The sequence below is a fragment of the Tasmannia lanceolata genome, unplaced genomic scaffold (genome assembly GCF_043159265.1).
Source record: "Tasmannia lanceolata isolate RefF3 unplaced genomic scaffold, GAP_Taslan_0.1 ptg000003l, whole genome shotgun sequence".
NCBI classification, from domain to species: domain Eukaryota; kingdom Viridiplantae; phylum Streptophyta; class Magnoliopsida; order Canellales; family Winteraceae; genus Tasmannia; species Tasmannia lanceolata.
This window is the reverse complement of record NW_027518680.1, coordinates 16481090-16502297: the sequence shown is the minus strand read 5'-3', so window position 1 is coordinate 16502297 and position 21208 is coordinate 16481090. Positions and strand designations below refer to the sequence as shown.

Sequence of the window (21208 nt, the reverse complement as noted above, 5' to 3'; positions counted from 1 at the left end):
TTCCCATATTTTTAGTGCCCACGTGATTATCCAGAGGTTCGTACGGGTGCACCTAGGGTCGATTTTTTTGGAGATTTTGGTTTGCATATATCTTAAACCTTAATATCGGGTGGGCTGCGGGTTGGTTCCCATTCATTTTTCTAGCAAAAGTTCATCCCAACCCGATACTACCGAACTGTGAAGCTATAACCTAGATATTGGCAACCATAAAGGGAGGTGAGTCGTGCTTGTTAATAGATTTTCAAAATAAAGTATTTAGAAAATAGTTTTGGAAAATATTTTTAAAATAAAAAGGTATTATTTTGAAAAAGGTGTTTTGAAAAGGGAGAAGAAGTACTGTATGAACCAAAAGTTTAGTCCTGAAAAAATGAAAAGGTGAAGGGGGCTTAATAAACAAACAGAGTTCCTTACGTTAGCCCGGTTTGTAGAGAGGGATTAATGAACCGTGGTCCTCGTGCTAGCCTCTAAGAACTTAGATTACTGTTTTCTGAGATGGGAGAAGAGCGAAACCAATTGGAGTTGATGGGTGATCATCTATCCTTGATGATTGCTTTAAATGAAGCTCTCTAGAGTGAGAAGCACAAGACAGGAGGAACTGCTAGCTTAGGCCTAACAAGAATCTAGAATCCAAAATTAAGATTAGATGGACAGGATCAGAGAGATTAGCTCCAACACCCAATCTGACATCTTCATTGGAGCTCTCTGTGACTGCTAGCCAAAAAAGAAACCGGTGAGATGACAAAATTGGGGCATGGAGTGCCAGTTGATGCGGTGCTATTAGGAGATTTAATAATATATAAGTAAAATAGAATCCTGCACTCTGTGAGTGCGCCACGACAACTTCAGCTGATGACGTTTTTATTACTCTCGACTCTCGCCTATTTATTTTGGAATCCTTCACTCTGTGAGTGAGCCACGTGGCAACTTCACTGGTGACGTTTCAATTACTATCGACCATTTATTTCCAAATAAATTTGCTTTCAAGTCTCTAACGTTACACTTTTCAAAACATACGCTTCAATATCGTTCTTGGCACCAAAATTCCAAAGGTCTTCCCCTAAATTAATCCATATTAATGGATTAATGTGGATTACAAAATCAACGGCAAGACTTTTGGATTTTCCAAACGTCTCTTCAACTTTTCTACTCTTCCTCTCTCGATACTTCTCTTCAACTTTCTAACGTTTCTAATAATACACAACCCATTAAGTGAAAATGTTTCCCATTAAAATCCCATCTAGAGCAGCCCATTAAATCCCATTCTTCGAATCTTTGCCTTCCAAACGCATGCAACTCTTTCCATTCCAACTCTTTTCATTCTTTTATATGTTATCTCTTTCTTTCTCTGATTTTTTGTGCTTCCAGGTTCGCTCTCATTCTCTGCGCTGTCCTCAAGCTCGGATCACCCATTTTCATGTCCAGTGATCAAGCAGAAGAAGCTTCGAATGCAAATGTTTTCTCCTCTTCTTTCTTTTCTTTGCTTTTTGTTTGCTTCATTTGATTCTTTATTTTTCTATGCTTTTTGTTCTCGTGCAACGCACGGGCTGCAACTAGTGTTAAAGTAAAAAGGATAAATAACACCTTTTCCACCAGCTTCAACTTTTGGAGTAACTGGTTGTTTCACATGGTATTAGAGCAAAGGTGCTGATTTCAAACCTCCTTGATGTCAATAATCCACATGCAATGGTCAACCCCAAATTGGGGCCAAAGAAAGAGGGGCCACACGTACGTGAGGAGGTGTTAAAGTATAAAAGAATAAATAACGCGTTCTCCAATAGCTTAAGATTTTGGAGTAACTAGTTATTCCACATGAAATGCCTCCATTATGAGCTTTGAAAGCTATATGAAAGCTGCTCTCAAGTTTCCTGCCCCACTTGCCTCTACAAATGCAATGTAGTTACCAAAATCGCCCTGTGAACATAGGGGTGTCAATGGATCGAGATAGTCTGATTGACTATCCGAATCCGAAGTTTGATTTACAAGACCTAGAAACACTACTAGGATCCATGGACAAATTTCAGATCCCAATCATAGGATCTGAAAAGATCACTGATCGGATCGAGACAATTAATAAAAGCCTGTGGGATAGTCCGAAATCCGAAATTATTATTGAAATACAAGTGTGACAACCCAAGAGGGGGGGGTGAATTGGTCAATTAGAAATTTTAGGCTTAATTAAGGGAAGATTAAAAATTAATCCAATTAATTAAGCACTAATTAGTCTAACCCTTGTTCAAATAGGTATATCAATAAAAGCTAGGATTTAGACTTTCTAATCATGCACATTTAGCTAACCCTTGTTTAAATAAATATTATAATGCTTAGGGTTTAAACATTTCAATCAAGTGCATTTACTAACCCTTGTTCAATCAAAAGCACAAATATAAGTTAGGTTAGAGATTACCAATCACCATACGTGCAAGAGAATGAAAGGAAGAGAGAGAGACAATGAACACAAGATTTATAGTGGTTCGGTCTATCACAAGACCTAATCCATTCTTCACGTCCACGCGCGAGTTCCACTATCTCGATCCTCCTTTAAGGCCGGATCAATGAGCCATTACATGACCAAGCTTTTCCATTCTCAAGGGCCAAAGCGAAGCCCATCTGTACGAAGTCTTCGGCGAGAGGACACACCCTCATACGCCGTCTTCACATTTCTTAACGGGCCGAAGATGAGACTCTCGTCTTCACGATTCTTAACGGGCCGAAGAGAAGACCCTTAATGAAGAACAAAGAAAAAATGAAAAACACTCAATGCCTCTTAATAGACAGATTACAACTTTGTAAGCTCATAAGCACTCCAAGAAAATAAAAATGTAAAGCCCTATGGAGTGCCTCTTGATAAGATGAAGAAATGGAAGATCAAAGAGGTTTTTGCTTTTGAAATAAAATATTGAAGCTCAAAGAGAAACGGGATTTGATCTTTCTCAAATGTACGAAAGCTTGTAGAGATAGGTTTTAATCATGTATATATTGTATTTGAAAATATGACCGTTTGTGGTAAAATTGTAAATAACTGGCTTGAAAAAGTCAAGCAGAAAATGCCCAAACGGTTAGTTTGCTCTACCGCGGCGGTCGACCGAGCCATCTCAGTCGCCCGTCCATATCAACCGCCCTTTTATATTTTTAAATTTCTTATCGTCGCGGTCGACCGACCCCATGGCGGTCGTCGGGCGAGGTCAACCTGTCCGCTCGAAAATTTGACTCAAAAACCTATCTGCGGTCAACCGACCCATTGCGGTCGTCCGCCAAGCTCATCCTAGATGTTTTATTGATTTTCAGAAAATCAATCCGCGGTCGACCGGATTGGCCCGGTCGACCAGCCCGATAAATTTCGAGATGTTCTGGACTTCGAGGTTCTATCTAGCGGTCGACCGGCCCGATAAATTTCGAGATGTTCTGGACTTCAAGGTTCTATCTCGCGGTCGACCGGACCTGTGTGAAATTCCAATTTTAACTTTAAAAATCAGGGGCTTTTGGGCCATGGTCTTGGGCTTAAGTCCTAGGTTTTCAAACACATTTTTGAGTGTGTGTATGGTTTTTAAAGATGTAAAAAGTTAAGTATGAAAACCATTTGAAAACCTTTTGAAAGTGCATTTAAACATAAAATCAAGAGGACTCTAAATACATTCTAAAATGATACCGTTGAGTCTTCTTGAAATGTATTCGCTTCTTTGCACTTTCTTAAACTTCTTCGGGTTGTGAGTGAACTTCTTGACCTTGTTTGGCTCTTGTGACTTATCATCCAATCTTTAATGCATGTTGAGGTACATGAGGTGTCACCATGGCATGTTAAACTCCAAGCTCCTTCTTGACACTTGCTTAGGGAACTTGTGGGATCTTCATATTGAGCTTCTTGACTTGAACATTTTCAAATGAGGACTCTTCACTGTAGGTGCAAGCTCTTGGTCCCTTTGCTCCTTGATCCACAAGCCATGTGTTGAGAAGAGTTGTGTAATGGCGATTATGACATGAAATTCCTGTATACAACACAACACCTCAAAGCAACATATTAGTCCATTAATGCTAATCAATTTAGTTTGCTAGCATCAAAACACGAAGGTAATGTGAATGATTAACCCATGGGAACCTTTGGGCTTACAATTATATTATTTTATGAAAATACCCTTCAATTTTTATGACATTAAGTATTATGTTAAGGGTATTTGAGTAAAAATAAGCCATATCTATTTTCGAGTGATTTCTATTTTCTGTATTTTGTCATTCTTTTGTCTCAAGTCTTGAGTCAGACTCTTCTTTTCCTTCTCTAACCCTTGACTCTAAGTGTCTAATCTGCTCTATCGTCGCCGTCGCAACTCACCCTCGCCTATTTTTTGAGAATTTAACAGTGTAAAACGTAAGTACGAACCATAGTTACTAGGGTGGGAAATGGAAACGGAAAACGAAACGTGAAACGGAAACGAGAAACGAATGAAAAAAATATATATGGGAAACGAGAAACGTGAAACAATAGAAATGGTACGAAAAACGTCTTAGGAAATTATGTATTTTTTTCAAAATGATTTTCGTAAGTTCCATACATGTTTCCTACACGTTTCATATGCGTTTTCTACGAGTGTTGCATACGTTTACACATTATTTACATATGTTTTCCATGTGTTTCAGAAATATTTCTTCAATTTTGTATCATATTTTGGAAACGTTTCAAAAACATGTTTCCCTCATTTTAGGGGAAACGAGTTTCCCAACCGCGAGAAACGCATTTTAGGGGAAATGGGTTTCTCACCAACCCAAGGAGTTTCCGGCAAATATGGTACGAAGTACTAGGACACTCGGATGGACGGCCCAATTTGAAATGGTTGTGACTAAGACATGGGAAGTAGGATCCGAAGAACACTCTGAATTCGATCCGACCAGTAAGGAATTTGAATGGATAGTTACTGAGACATAGGTGGATCCAATTCGAAGTGGATCCGTTGGCACCCCTATGTCCCAAACAGTTCAGTCTATGAGCACTGTGTTTGCAGGCAGTAAGTATCTCAGCTTCTAAATCTTTTGAGGATGAGCCGATGCAAAGATATCAAAATTGGGAGGAAAGAAAGAAAATATCAGTATTGTCGATGGATAAGGAAAATGTGGATGAACTTATTGCTGAAATTGTATAAGGTAAAAAAATTTCTTTGGAGATCTCCATAGGTAGAGGAAGCAAGCCAACCAGAGCTAAAATCCATTCTAGGAATGAAAGTATTTCTTATGCCTTTCTGATGGATTTGGCTTCGATTGAATATTTCTTAAATGGGGAATTTGAAGCGGAAGACCAGGAGTATCTGTCTTCTAGCCAGCTCAGTAAGCCCAGTAAGGGTTCAGAAAACTGATGTGTCAACATGGTCATGAGAGTCCTCTGGCTTTAGCTTTTCTTGAAGATCGACCTTGTTGTCATTTCTAGGCCGGTCTGGTCTTCTGATATCCTGGAGGTTTATGAGGGTAGTGGTTCCCCTCCAATTTTTTGAGTTTTCTTTGAACATAACCTTATGAAGGCACTCGTTAAGGTACATTGTAAATGATATTTTACAATCATTTTACACATGTTTTGATAAAAAAAAATACACATGTTTGAAACATTTTTAACAAATGAGGAATGTGAGATTTTCTCCAACCCGAGAAAGTGGGTAGATTTGCAGAGATCTCAAGGTGTCTGTTTCACTATTATATTTTAACATCAGATTTCCATTTTTTATTTTTTTAGAGAGATATTAAGGCAAATCCACGTTTCCGACAAATTAAATCTCAAAATTTCACGACCTTCGTTTGGTTGCCGGAATTTTTTTGGTTCTTGGGACTTTTGTGGAATTTCCGCAGGAAACTCACGTTTGGTTGCTGGGCCCAAAATAATCCCAGGAACCAAAATAACCCCGTACGAAACCCCAGGAAGGAAAAAGAAATACTCCAATGAACCAAAATAATCCTAGGAACCAAAAACAAGCTTGCAGAAGAATTTTTTTTCTTCCCAACAGTTCAAGCAACCAAACAAAGTTTTTTTCCCACTAAAGTCCGGTCAACCAAACATGGGATTTTTATTTTACCGGGATACTTCTAGGGAGTTTTTTTTTCCCACTAGTCTCCGAGAAGTTTATGTTCCACAAAAATCCCAAGAACCAAAAAAATTCCGGCAACCAAACGGATAAAAGTTACTGATTCGGCTATTCGAAATTCCTTGTCCTCGAACCAGTAGCACTCCAATAATAGCGTAGCGATATATTCGCCCCCTCTTCTTTAGTGAGCCACTCCCTTCTAGTGTATATATGACTCCTCGTTTTACACTATATGGGGGTGGCCAGGGGAAGAAAAGGGGGCGAATATCTGATTAAACTCGTGGGCATCTCTTCGTACGAGTCATCAGGGCCCATATGCATTTACAACCTTATAAGTAGGGAGAGGGGTACGTTAGTAATTTAAAAAGTGACAGTGGCATTTGAATTATTTTTCAGAGAAGCAAGGGTGTATATTGAAATAGTGGAAGAGCTTTAACATTCTTGTTGCCACCTCTACTTACTAGTTAGTAGTTACTGCATTACAGCTGAAATCAGTGTCAGCCAAAAAAGGCAAAAACATAAACGTACTGTCGTTAGCTTAAGCTTTTTGTTCTTCAACTCTTCAATCATGGTGATTTCCAAACCCTGGTACTTTTAGTTTAATAAATAATTCTCTCTCAAGCTTTCTCCCAATTCAATGAAAATAGAACCCCAAAATCTAACATTTCGATCACATTTTTCTTAATTTGCTTCATTTTGTTCAATTCAATGACTTTTTAGTTCTGGATCTTCTAGGGTTACTTCAGTGTCTTGAAGGCCATTTTTTTTCTTCTCTTTTTTTCTTTTTTTTTTGTGGGTTTTGTTTGATGGGTTAAACATTACTACTGTGAAATTCAGCTGCTTTTTTTTTCTCATTATAACAATTTTAGTTGTCAGTTTTGCCACCAAGAAGATTTTGATCTTCTAGTGTTACTTCAGTGTCTGGAAGGGCCTTTCATTACATCAGCTTTAGTTGTCAGTTTTGTTATCAAGATGATTTTGATCTTGCAGGGTTTATTTCATGATAAGGGTCTTGAAATTTCTTCCATAAATGCTTTATCTTTAGGCGTTGTCTCCTAATTGGAATGGAATATTGTTATATTAGTGTGAATAACTGAATATGTTCTTATTTTCATTGTAGATTTAGTTCCTGGCTTCTTGGTTCAGAATTTTGATCTTTCTAGTTTCAGAAATGCTTTAACTTAGGTTGTATCTAATGAATGGAATGTTAATTTTCTAGAAATTGAGCTGTTCTTTGTCCATCTCATTAGGGTTACATGGAAGAGTGTTTTCTACTTTGCTTAATATCAGGCTGTTCTGTTTATTCTGTTGTCCTGTAGTTCTTAGCTTCTCTGTTGAGAAGATGGGTAAGGATTTTTTTCCCTTCTTGTTTTTTGCGTGCTTATTATTCCTGTGATTACTATTATAGATGCCTTATTTAAGACTTTCATTTAATAAATATAATTTACACACAAATTGCACCCAAAATGCAATTTGCTTGCACTGAATCTGAACCTTAAAGTTAAGCCACATAAATGAGTCTGCATATTTAATTAGTTTCTCTGGTGTATAAGTCATAGCATGTTTTGATTTCCTAAAATTCTGTTTTGAAATGCTTCGTTCTAGGTTTATTTAGTGTGGGTGAAATGCTATTTTCTTGAAATTAAGCTGTTTTTTCCGTCAATTTAATTGCATTTGTTGGATCTCTTATTAGAAAATGTGATTTCGTGTTTTATAACTTTTATGTGTTTAGGATTACTGAAAGTACTGTTAGGATCTGTTCTTTTTTTGTGTTTTTAGTAAAATAGAACTGTTTTTTTTGTACATTTCTCCCTTCTTATTCCTCATGTAGTCTACTCAGAATATGCACATGGCTGTTCTGAAATTATTGTTGGAAATGCCTTGTTTTAGTTTTGTTCAGCACTTTTAAGTATTGAATGAAGTAAACCTGTAATTTCTTGATTAGGGATGATTCTGGGTTTCCTTTTTTCTGATTGATGTTTTGGTTTCAGTTAATTTTGCAGGGCCGAAAGAGCTAGAAATCTGGATACTTAAGGGGCCCTTTGGATACGCGGATTTTAGAATCCAGGTTTTTAGTTTGAAAACAGTGTAAAAGAGGGTTCATGATCAAGCTGCTGTATGCTATCCTGACAGCGTTTCTTGGATTTTAATTGAGAAATTCAGGTTTTAAAAATCTCTCTTGCATCCTAAGATTTCTAAAACCTGGAAATATGGGAGGATCAGCTACTCTCTTGCTGACGAAAAGAAGGGCGAAAAGTAATAAACGAGTAAAAAACGACGGCTGGTCCACTTCTTCTCTTGTCTCTTAGCTACAATTTTGAAGAAATCTCTGATTCTAAAATCCGCATATGCAAAAGGCCCCTAAGTGTTTCAAAAATTCTATTTGAGTTGGTAGACTTTTTTTTTTGGTGCCATGGGCTCTGTTTCTTTGGGTAAAAGACTGTGCCAAATTGAAATCAAGAGATTGGTTCTGGTGACAGGGATGATAGCATGTGCTATATTACTATTTCAGTCTTTCACGCTACCCTATAGAAATGTTTTGTCGTCTCTGATTCCTGCTAAGGTTCCGGTAGTCAAAATGGTGAGGGTTGGCAAGCTTCCCTATTTAAGTGGCTCAGAGAACCCTATAGACCCATTTGTAGTTCTTCGAATGAAAAATAAAACTGAGTCTTTTGACATAGGGAAAGAAACTGGGGATGATAATGAGACCAAAGAAAATGAGGAACACCCAGAGGATGACATTGCATTAGAAAAGGATGGAGACCTAGATGATGAGTTTGACCTGGATGGAGAGAGAGAATTGGCTAATGAATTCCTATTTGAGAGAGGTGCGGAGTGGAATAGTGAGGTGTCGTTAGAAAATGACCTTGATTCAGATAATGGTTCTACACAAGAAAAGGATAGAGACCTAGGAAAACACCTTCCACGAGATATGGTTAAAGAACCTGTCAATAGTATTGCATTAGACAATCTTAGAAAATCGGGCAACATTTCAACAGAGAAGGTTAGAAGCTCCAATAATGATTTTGCACTGCCTCAAGTTTCATTATCCTCAACGCTTTCCGGTACAAATGGGACCATGTTTGGAAATCTGGATGCAAATTCAAGTGATCCTGCTATATCTGTTGCTACCAATATATATTCAACAGATAAACAAGCAAACAAAATGCTCTCCAATGTTGAAAGTTTGGGGCTATTGCAAAATGTATTGGCCAATTCGACTGATAATTCTACAGCGCTAAGTAATCAATCAAAGAAGAAAAAGAAGTGGCGCCCGCCGCCAGTATTGATATCTGAGATGAACCATTTATTGCTTCGAAGTCACATTTCCCCCCATTCAATGGTATGGATTTGAACTTTAATTGACTGGTCAGGACCTTTTCAATTGATTTTTTGTGAAGAGTTGTATTGACCTTTTTTCCCCTTATATCTTACATATTGATTTATTTATTTATTTCACTGCAGAAACCGCGTTGGTCTTCACAACGCGACCAGGAGATCTTATCTGCGAAGTCACAGATTGAGAATGCTCCTATTATAACAAATGACCGGGCACTGTATGCACCTGTTTTCCGGAACATTTCCATGTTTAAAAGGTAATGAATATTGAAATTAGCATGAAAATATAATCTTTTATTGTATTAAATAATTTAATTTACCCATAGTTCATACTGACCTCAGGTTTTTCATCCAATGTGACCCATTTCATTATTATGTGTGAGCTTGCAGGCAGTTCCAGATAACGCCATTTGCATTCACGATTTTGGTAAATTGATCCTGGCCCTGAGTTGCTTCATAATCCTAATCAATCATTCTTCATAGAAGCTCAAAAATTGCTAACTTTGGGCCAATTGATAAAAATCAGAGCCGCCTGTGGAAAGGGCTACCTGGAAAAAAGAGCTTTGAAAAAAAAAAATCATTCTTCATAGAAGCAGGGCAAAAATGACTTTATGAAAATGTGTAGTTGGCCTATGGTATCTTGGTTGAAGATCATATGGTGTCTTCTCCTGCTCTGGAATTGTATTTGAGATGGTTTATAGTAAGGCATCTGAATCTTGATGGGCGATTCAATTCTTAGCACCAATCTATTGGTTGTTAGTAATAAGATAGTAGTTTGTAATTGGTTGAAGATAGTTTTAACTTCTGGAGAGTCTAGCCACTTTTGCACCATGAAATTTCAAAGGGTGCTTTTCCGTGTGGTAAGCACCACGATAATTGAAAAATAGGCAATATTTGCGGTTACATTCAAACATCAAAATACATAAGAAGGAACAAACAGCTGTAGTAAAAACAGGAAATTTTGTGCAAGAAACATTTTGAGGAATTTCTATAGGAATGGTAGTAGAGAGGGGGAAATTTTGTGCAAGAAATACTTTGAGAAATTGCTGTAGAAACGGTGTCAAAGAGTGTGCTTTGTATTGGATGTATGAAGTGGCTTGAAATTTTTGTGATGAGTTCTTGCAGAACAACAGGAAGTTCTGAATTATGTATGATGACACATTTTAACTGTTTGGAAAGAACAATGAGACAACAAAAAAGTTTGGGACATGTTGTTCCAAAACTCTTTCCATTATTAATTATTATAAATGGTAATGCCTACTAACATGGAATGAGTTTGCTCTTGTGAATAGAAATCTTCCACTAGTCTCAAAATTGTAATTAGCATTGTTGAGTTTGCTCTTGTGAATAACATCCTACTCAGAAATTTCTGACATCACATTGCAGGAGTTATGAATTGATGGAACGAATACTCAAGGTGTATGTCTACAAGGATGGAGAGAAGCCCATATTCCATCAGCCAGTACTCAAGGGAATTTATGCATCTGAGGGATGGTTTATGAAACTGATGGAGGGAAACAAGCATTTTGTTGCGAGGGACCCTAGAAAAGCTCACTTGTTTTACATACCCCTTAGTACGCGCATGCTCCAGTTCGCCTTGTATGTACCCGGATCACACAATCATCATACTCTAGTGGACTATTTGAAGAATCACATAGATAAGATTGCTGCAAAATATCGTTTCTGGAACAGAACTGGTGGAGAAGATCATTTTCTAGTTGCTTGCCATGACTGGGTATCTTTTTTTTGCTTTTAGAATGAATTTCCTGTAGTAGGCATATGAGTTTTGAAATTTCAGCTCTCAAGTTCACATCATTTTCATTCATTCAATGTGAGATCCCACATCGGAAAGGGAGGAAAAGTTTCTGGGCTATATATGTGGATTCTCCCTCTCCCTTTGTAGACGAGTTTTCAGCATCTCCAAGGGGCGGGCCCGGCAGAGTGGTTGGGCACAGTTAGTGCTGCTGGAAAACAAAACCGGGGAGGGTGGGAAAACCAGAACAGGACAATATTTACGTAGTGGGGTCGGGGCGTCACATTAAAGATCATGCTGAAATGTAACTACTGAAGGTGTTTAAATGGATTTTCACAGATGAAACTGTTGGGACCTGGGTAGAACTCATCCTCAAAAGCTAGCTGTTAATGGGAGGGTGCCCAAGTCCTTGTATGCCCATTCACTTTTCCGATGTGGGATTTTTTTGGTTTTTCGTGAAACCCTCAACAGAAACTGCAAAAATGTTTCATTGTAGTGACCGGAACTGGTGTCCTTGAATGTTAGTAGATTCAGTTAGTTCTTCATAAAGGAGTAAAGCAACTAACTGATCTTTTGTGTGCTGAACACAAAATCATGCACATTTTCTAAGTAGAACCATCTAAGCTTTGAGCTACAATTTCATTTAAAGCATGAGATGAGAACTTTTTCTTGCACTTTTGAGTTGTATTTAATTCTAAATTGTATCGAATTTGGCTTCAACGGTTCTTTCACAGGCTCCTGTCGAAACAAGGCACAATCTGAACCGTTCAATCAGGGCCCTCTGCAACTCTGATATCCATGAAGGCTTCAGGATAGGCAAAGATGTGTCTCTTCCAGAAACATACGTGCGAGCAGCCAAGAACCCTCTCAGAGATCTTGGAGGTAGTTCCCCTTCTAAGAGGCCTACTCTTGCATTCTATGCTGGAAACATGCATGGAAGGTTCCGTCCAGTCCTCCTACGCCACTGGGAGAACAAAGATCCCGACATGAAAATCCTCGGCCCAATACCCATTGGGGTGAAGAGTAAAATGACTTATATCCAATATATGAAGACCAGCAAGTACTGTCTATGCCCGAGGGGCTACGAAGTCAACAGCCCACGAGTAGTGGAAGCTATCTTCTACGAATGCGTTCCTGTATTGATATCAGACAATTTTGTGCCTCCTTTCTTTGAAGTGTTGAATTGGGAAGCATTTTCCGTCTTTATTGCTGAGAAAGACGTTCGAAATTTGAAGGACATACTCTTATCTATCCCAGAGAAGAAATATCTTTCCATGCAACTGGCAGTGAAGAAAGTGCAACAGCATTTTCTCTGGCATTCTAAGCCTGTGAAGTATGATGTTTTTCACATGACACTACACTCAGTTTGGTTCAATAGATTGTTTCAAATGAAAATCAAATAAGGGTGGTGGAAGTTTTTGATTTGGTCATTGGTAGAGATGGAAAAGGGAAGGTTTAAGAGAAGAACATCAGATATAAAGCTTTTCATTGTGTCACTTTCTCATCCTTAAGCCTTCAATGGACAGAATTCTTGTTTCAGTCAAGTAGGCATCAAGCTCAGTACTTAATAACCATCTCTTCCTCCTGAATGTGGAAAAATAAATGGAAGTGAAAGATGCAAGGTCCTTTAGTTGGTTTTGTACTACATTGCTTGTTTGTATAATATTGTCTCGCTTTCTTGTTGTTGAAGATCATTGCAAAACATGGTGTGGTTTTTGTTAGTACAAAAGTCACGAGCTGATGTGATAGATTGGCCTTACCCAATTTGAGGATGATAGTTTTACCTTAGATTTTTTTTTTAAAACTATGGAACTGTTTTATATTAAGCCTTGAGTCCCATCTTCGTGGGTTTCTCAAGCCTTGAGTACCTCTCTTTTAAGTGTTAATAAAATTTTCGGGTCTGCTCCGGCCTTAGTGTACACTTCTGGGTTTTAAAAAAAAAGTGTGAATTTGTTATGGAATGCAATGGTTAAATGAAGCTGGAATGACAGAAATGACATAATGAAATTTAAAGCATAACCTTGAGCAAACTCCTCTGTTTATTACTACTTCAAGCTTCACATTTGTAACACCAAGACATGGCCTAAAATATATGGAAACCCAACCATGGCCCCATTTTGTTTTGTTTTAAATAAGGGTGGTTTAGGAAATAAAGGTAATGGCATTTTTCTGTATAAGTGGATGTTGATTTCCCAAGAAAAAGATTAATTTATATTAAAAAAAAAATCATTGAGGGGTAAATCATATATAGGGAAATTTTGATAATAGCACTCCTTTTTTTTAATTGGTCGTTAATTGCTTTTTTTTTTTTATAATTGTAACAGTATTTTACCTAAATAGAAAAGTAAAAAAGATCATTTTCCCAAAAGTAAAAAGTAAAGAAGGAGAGGTGTCATTATAAAAAGGCAAAATTCTAAAAAAAATGTGATTTTTAATTGAAAATCTCAAAAAAAAGGTTGAGTTGGCTAAATTCTCAAAAAGGAGTGAAATGCATCCCGAGGCATGTTTAAAGACAAAAATGCCCTTGAGTTGATTTTCCCTCCACCTTTTTGAGAAACGGATCCCAATGCATTTCACAAACCCTGCTTCTCCAACATGGCATCCTAGCCTCCAATTTTTCCATTCTTTAGCTGCTCCAAGCCATGATGTCGAGGTTGCTTCACTTGGGTCACAACCAGAAGGTGTAGGGATGTCTACAACAGGGGTGCAATTTGGGCCGGGCCGGGTTGGGTTGAGCTTTTGCTAGAAAATGAATTTGAATCAACTTGAACCCGACCCAATTTTGTGGTAAAAGTTCAACCCGAATTATCCAAAAATCGGCCCAAGTTGCACTCCTATGTCTAGAAGGGTCAAGTTCCTCTCCATCTTCTTCAAAAGCTTCAAGAAGAGAAGGAAAATGGGTGGTCGAGATGGCTCAAGTGATAATGAGAGGAGAAAAATGCCACGTCACCAGACATGCAATAACTACTTAGGGGACATTTCAAGAAGTATTCGAGGAATTCAATGCTATAATGGCAACCAAATTAGGAATGACAACCCAAGATCCAAACATAATCCTGATGGCTGGATGGATTTTGTGCAACCAAACACAACATGGTTTAAAATGAACAACTGTAAGAACACGTTTGGATCCCAAAATTCAGGATCGGAATCGGTGTCTGATTCTATGCACAGATTCTAACGTTTGGTTTGACATTTTGGGGGTAAAGGCAAAGTAGAGGTGGAATTTTCGGTGGAATTTCGGACGGATTCTTATATCCCTCAAGAGAGAGTACTCTCTCTCTCTCTCTCTCTCTCATGAATATCTGCCATGAAAATCTCTACGCCAAAATTCCTCCCCTCTCTCTCTTTCTCACAGCAACTTTCCATTATCGATCTCTCCTCTGGCCCTCTCTCTTCCTCAACAGGCAAGGAACAGATATGTAACGAAAATCTCTATTCCATGTCTGGACAAGGAGGCAATTTCTCTCCTACAAAAATCTCTCTTCCACAATTGGGGAAGGAACCAATCTCCCTCTGAGCGGATATAGAGAAGGGGAGAAAGGGTTGAAGGTTCATGGCCCTTCGAATTTCACTATCATCCCCTCGTAGAGTTCGTCTTCCCTTTTTGGCCGGTTGTCGAAGCTGCAGGAGAATGGGGTCTCTGTTAGGTCAATCTCTCTCCATCTCTCTCTTTTCCTTTATTAATGTAGCTACAAATTTTTTATTTATATTTTTTTTGTGATATGTGTTCTTGATTCTTGTGAGAATTTGTAGATTATGCATGTGGGTTATTCTGAAAAATTCAGGAAATGCAGCCACTTTTCCTCATTTTTCAGTCTATGGTTTTTTTTTGAAATGGTCAAGATGCTCATCTCTCTCTTTTCCTCATTTTCTTCCGTCAATGGGCCCTACTCAATTATTGTAAATGGTCCCCCTAAAGGTTACTTCAAATCGTCCAACGACCTTCACCAACCTTCGCCAAGGAGATCCTCTCTCCCCCTCCTCTTTTGTATTGTCTTGGAGATGCTCTCCATAATCCTTGATGAGGCAATTTAGAGTGGGAGAATCACAAACCCCTTCTTGAGAGGTAATATCAAAATCTCTCATATTCTTTTTGCCGATGATTGTTATTCTAAGCATTAACTTAATGATCCCTTTGGATCTTGGGCAATGAAAACAAAGAAAAACTTGATTTTAACGAGATGGGTTTGATGTACCTTTCACCATGGCTTATGCTTGAACGTAGTTGATTTATGAGACCCCGTGGCCTCTATCTCCATAAACATGTATAATCCAACGATCCTCGTAGCTTTTCTGAGCACGGCGAAGGCCCAGAAACACCCCATTGTTCTTCTCTTTCTTTGCATACCACTCGGTCTATGCGAAACCTTTCTTTGAGCAAACTCTCAATCTCTCGATTGCTCTCAAGTTCGTATTGTGTAGAAAGAGGGACCAATGGTCTTTTTTATAGGCAAAAAGCTCCCATAGAACTTCTAATTTAGTGCAAATTCGTTTCGATCTTTAAGCGCAAATTGGCAAGTGTTATTTGAGCCAACTTGCCTTCCCAAAACGTTTCTAAAGTTAGAGGATTAGCTTATACGAAGAAAGGTTGTTTAAATATGCAAGGCCACTCACTTTAGCAACTCTAAAACACGGTAAGACATATTTTAGAAAGCTTAAAGCCTGGAAACACTCCAAGTTTAGTAACTCCAAACTTGAAAAACGTCTGACAGTCTACCACTTGGCTTGCATGGGCTTTTTACCTTTCATATCAACAACTTTATATTTCGTTCAATAAGTATACTAACAATGGATCATGTAATCATTGGAAAGTTAAATTATCCAATGACTTCCCCACGGTCACAACGCTAGCAAACTTACCAACATGAATTAAACATGGTCCACTTCATGTCATTACCGACATTCTGCTTTCAATATAGCATTTCAATGTGCACAATACAAATAATGGAAAAGCAGATAACTTTATTTATCATGATCAAGCTTAAAAGTGATCGCATTACAATATCTATAACCTTTATGCAGACTCCCACCAATCAATGTAATCGGCCTTATCCACAAACCTTATGTTCTGTATATTAACGGCCTCAAGTGGTAAGCCTTTCGTTATTGGATCTGCTAACATAAGTGTGATACTTATGTAGTCAACACATTGCCTTCTTATTTTATTTGTTGTTTTTGGAAAAATAAAACCACAACGGAATTATCACAACACATTCTTAGTAATTTGTTGATTATCAACAAGGTAACACCGTGACACAAAATTCCGCAACTACAAGGTATAACTTAATGCCTTGTAATATACCATAAATTCTAAACCCAAGGTGGAAGCAACTAATGATGTAAATCTTATGTTCTTCCATGATTCAAGAATTTCTGCCAAAATACCCTTAAGTAGAACTCTATCCGAAAATTATAAAATCAGAATCAGATCAACCAACTTCATTAGGGTCATCTGATCTATTGTATGTGAGCCTTCAGTCCCTTACAGACAACACACAGCCTTCTTGGCAGCTTCCCAATGATCCATTCATAGTATCACATCAGTACCTTCTAAGCTGGCCCACCACATAGGTTATGCCGAAATAGGTGCAAATACAAGCATTTATGAGATTCCCAAATGCGGAACTATACAGGATTCTCTTTTGTTACTCATGTTCGATCCTGGGACCTACAAATCTAGCTGAATATATCATTAATAACCACAAGGGGAACCTCTAGTGGTACACTTATCCATGTTGATAATTTAAGGGCCTTTGTCATTATAGGCTTTCTGACATATTCTCATTAATCCTTAAGTCTTAACTAGGTGAACATGGACTAAAACGTTCCACCTAGATCCTTTATACCAAGTTTCCTTTCAAGACATAGTCAACATGAAACTAAAGTAATTCACCACCTTTGGGCAGAAGAATTATCCAGGCCAAGTGCATGCCCTTACTTGGTCTCAATACAACATGAAAAAAGTAATACAAGTAGAGAGTAGTGCAACACCAACTCATAAATAATGATGGTATCACTCCCACTAACCTTAAGATATATTCATTTATCCATGACATATTTATTGAACCCAAACCGTATGATTAAAACTTTAAGTACCCCTACCGAGACACTTGGTGCGACAAAAGGAGCCACTAAAGCAATGCCTTTCCAAAAAGAGTTTTTTTTTTTTTTTTGTTTTTTAAACTGGTGAGAAAGTCTCTTTATAGTTTATCCCTCCCTTATGAAAGTAGCCTCCTGCGACTAGTCTTACTTTATGCATCTCATTAGCTAGCTGAAACCCAGAATGAATCTCCTGTCCTGTAGATTCAAGATTTATTGTTCATATTTCTTAAGTAAATTGCGCTTTCTGTATAGCAAGAAAGAAAATAAAGTGTACTGTTTGTGTGTTACAACTCAACTTAGGAATTGTTCAAGAGAAAAGCGACTTTTGTGTGAATTTCGAGGACGAAATTCCTTGGGGGGGATGTAAATACCCGAAAATATATGTGTTACAACTCAGCTTAGGAATTGTTGAAGAGAAAAGTGATTTTTGTGTGAATTTTGAGGACAAAATTCCTTAAAGGAGGAGGGTAGAATGTAAATACCCGAAAATACCCCTAACTACAAAATTCGTCCCCCTCATAAGTGGGGGACGTTTTTGCCTTAAGGAGTAATTTTAGATTAGGGCTTCTTTAAGAAAGCCTATAAATACAACTTAAGTGTGTTTTGAGGGAACTAAAACAACCCTAAAACGTTATGTTTAGTCCAAGGAGAGGATTTCCATGTGGAAGGAGAAGAAGATCGAGTTTTGGGATCAGGAAATGTGAATCAAGGTAAGAACTATGTTCTTAGATGATCGTATTTGACGAACCCTAAAACAAGGATTAGTGTAACAAGAGATGTCATTTGGGTTTTGATTTCGTTCAATGATGAACTCCGTGTTTGATTTCTGACTCCGTAGGGTTCGCCTTGTTTTGAATCCTCAACGAACTCAAGATCAAATCATTGTGTCCATGGAAATTTAGATTTTGGGAGATTTTGACCTAAAAGTTTAAATTATTTTTCAATAAGTGTTCGTATCGATTCGGAGTGTGAAATTGGTTTGGTGGATTCTCTTCGTCGCAAGGAGTCCATCGGATCCGATCACGCGTGATTTGGAGTCCAAACGAGAAAGTTATGATCTGTTAAAGTTTTGGAGAAATCGGGCAAAATCTGCAAATTCGCGGCCTCGGAGAAAACTCAATCCCGCAGCTTCGGACGCCCGGACATCAGGGTTCGGAAGTACAGACCAACTGGATCGAGCAATTTTCCAGCAATATTTCTTGTAGACAGCCCAACTTCGAAAAATCATTTCTTCGTTTCTCCTCCGTTTTCGACGCTCTTGTACTCAACGGACATGCCGGAAACACGTACTTTCTATTAAAAATGATATATAAAATGTTTGAGAACTTTATAATGAAGAAAATTTCAAAATAATTTGAGGGATCTTAGTTTGGATTACTGGGAGCAAGCTTTGAAGTAGCGCGCTACTCCCTAGGTTCAATCAAATCAATGAATCAGATTCCCACTTATCTATAGGGATGAAGGCTATTAAGTCGACCTTCCTTAGGACTTGTCCGGGATCTTAGTTTGGATTACCGTCGTCTCCCGTTTGATCCCGGGAATTGGGTATTTGTGTTTTGGTTCCTATTTTCTGGTTCCCTATTGATAATAATGGAATGATTGTGATATTATGTGATCGATCTTGAGTCCAGAAGAGTTCAAAGAGAACATTGAGGTACGCAATTTCGTACTACGTGCTTTGATTTCCAAACTCAATTGCGTACACTTTTATTTGCAACTTTTGTACCTTCCTATTAAATGTGAAACTCTATTGGATCTTGGTTGGGTCTTTGAAATACGGGTGTGGCAACCCAAGAGGGGAAGTGAATTGGTTAATTAAAAATTTTGTACTTAATTAAATGAATTATTCATTTAATCTACTAATTAAGCAAATATGGTCTAACCCTTGTTCAAATAATCAAGGTACTGAAAGCTAGGGTTTAAATGTTACTTTAGATTTTATATACTCTAACCCTTGTTCAATAAAACATAGATACAAGTAAAGGGTAGAGATTACCAATCACCAAAGTGCAAATGAGAGAAGCAGAAGAAGCAATCCACAAGGCACACGATTTTATAGTGGTTCGGTCTATTACAAAACCTACTCCATTCTTCCAAGTTTTACCTCCTTGAGATCTCCACTAAAATATGAGATTCTTTAATGGGCGAATCTCAAAGGCGAATCTCAAAGCCGTACACCAATTCCTTCAAAGGGATCTCACCCTTTCTGCACAAATAGGGGTGTAAACGAGCCGAGCCGAGCCGAGCTTGGCCAGGCTCGGCTCGGCTCGTTAAGCTCACAAGTGAGGCTCGGCTCGGGCTCGGGCTCGGGCTCGAACCAGGCTCGGCTCGGTCAGGCTCGGCCAGGCTCGCGAGCCTTACCGAGCTCGGGTTATATTATGTTCACACCCCTCATCTTCCCTGGACAGCCCTACTAGTGTAATTTGACTACTTATTTTACACTATGGGGGGTGGTCCTAGTAACAAATGGGGTTCCAAAAATGAAGTGACATATTTCCCCCCCCCTCTTTCACTCCATGGACAACCCTTTTAATGTATATATTAATATATAATATATATATTTAAATATATTAAATTCTTAACGAGCTTTAACGAGCCGAGCCTGGCCTAACTCGGGCTCGGCTCGTTAAGGATTCGAGCCGAGCTCGAGCGAGCTTCCGAGCCCGAGCCAAAATTGACACCCTTATGCACAAAGCTTTGCCAAGGGATCACACCCTCTTGCAATGATTCACCTTTGTTCACGAGCCGAATCGGAGACCCTTGGATACAAATGAAGAAATAAAATGAAAGAACTCTCAATGCCTTTTAGAATAGGCTGATTACAAACTTTCAAAGCTCACAAACTCTTTAGGAAAGATATATAAATGTAAAGCCTATAGAGTTCCTCTTGATAGAATGTAAAAATTCAAGTTTAAAGAGGTTTAACCTTTCATAAAAAAGTTTGGGTTCAAGAAGATATGATTTGATCTTGCAAAAGGTTGTTTAGAAACGTTTTGATAGTGTATATATAGCCCATAAGAAAATATGACCCTTTGGGGGTAAAACTGTAAAATACAGGGTTGAAAAAGTCAACCTGCATAAGCCCCAACGACTAGTTTTCCAAGCAGCGGCGGTCGCCCGCCCTTATCTGGCTCTCTATTAGAGTTTCAAATTTCATACCGATTCGGTCGCCCGGCGAGGGCAATCTGTTTGAATAAAAAAATTGGCTCAAAAACACTATCGCGGTCGACCGGACCAATGGCGGTTGCCCTCCAAGACCAACCTGGAATGGTTCAGTTTCAACAGAACCATTTTCGCGGTCACCCGGATCACTCCGGTCGACCGGACCGACATATTTCGAGATGCCCTGGAATTCCAGGTTACATCCCGCGGTCGCCCTGCATAGCTCAGTCGACCGGCCCTGCCCTGAGTAAAATTTTATTTTTAACTTTAAAATCCAAGGGCTTTGGTCTTTGGGCTTAGGTATCATTTTTTTGCTTTTAGAATGAATTTCCTGTAGTAGGCATATGAGTTTTCAAATTTCAGCTCTCAAGTTCACATCATTTTCATTCATTCAATGTGAGATCCCACATCGGAAAGGGAGGAAAAGTTTCTGGGCTATATATGTGGATTCTCCCTCTCCTTGTGTAGACGAGTTTTCAGCATCTCCAAGGGGCGGGCCCTGCAGAGTGGTTGGGCACAGTTAGTGCTGCTGGAAAACAAAACTGGGGAGGGTGGGAAAACAAGAACAGGACAATATTTACGCAGTGGAGTCGGGGCGTCACATTAAAGATCATGTTGAAATGTAACTACTGAAGGTGTTTAAATGGATTTTCACAGATGAAACTGTTGGGACCTGGGTAGAACTCATCCTCAAAAGCTAGCTGTTAATGGGAGGGTGCCCAAGTCCTTATATGCCCATTCACTTTTCCGATGTGGGATTTTTTTGCTTTTGCGTGAAACCCCCAACAGAAAC

The 21208-nt window shown here is 38.6% G+C and overlaps 2 protein-coding genes across 2 annotated transcripts in view; both read left to right on the top strand.

Moving 5' to 3' along the window:
• The first annotated feature begins 6495 nt into the window (after positions 1 to 6495).
• Positions 6496 to 12877, top strand: LOC143852596 (putative glycosyltransferase At3g07620). Its single transcript, XM_077362054.1, has 5 exons — positions 6496 to 6627; positions 8048 to 9399; positions 9522 to 9652; positions 10782 to 11130; positions 11883 to 12877. Exons 2-5 carry the CDS (start codon positions 8470 to 8472, stop codon positions 12549 to 12551), a joined length of 2079 nt encoding a protein of 692 aa, XP_077218169.1. The 5' UTR covers positions 6496 to 6627; positions 8048 to 8469; the 3' UTR covers positions 12552 to 12877.
• LOC143852585 (putative glycosyltransferase At5g25310) overlaps positions 6507 to 21208 on the top strand; it is a 44440-nt gene continuing 29738 nt past the window's right edge. The window contains exon 1 of the mRNA XM_077362032.1: positions 6507 to 6627. The gene's annotated coding sequence lies outside the window, so the exon portion shown is untranslated. The remainder of the gene's footprint in view (positions 6628 to 21208) is intronic.

Bases quoted from the DNA above. Each gene is read 5' to 3' on its own strand.
- LOC143852596 (XM_077362054.1), top strand. From the start codon at position 8,470: ATGGGCTCTGTTTCTTTGGGTAAAAGACTGTGCCAAATTGAAATCAAG. The intron at 9,400-9,521 runs GTATGGATTTGA...ATTTCACTGCAG, and splicing joins ACATTTCCCCCCATTCAATG to AAACCGCGTTGGTCTTCACA. The intron at 9,653-10,781 runs GTAATGAATATT...ATCACATTGCAG, and splicing joins AACATTTCCATGTTTAAAAG to GAGTTATGAATTGATGGAAC.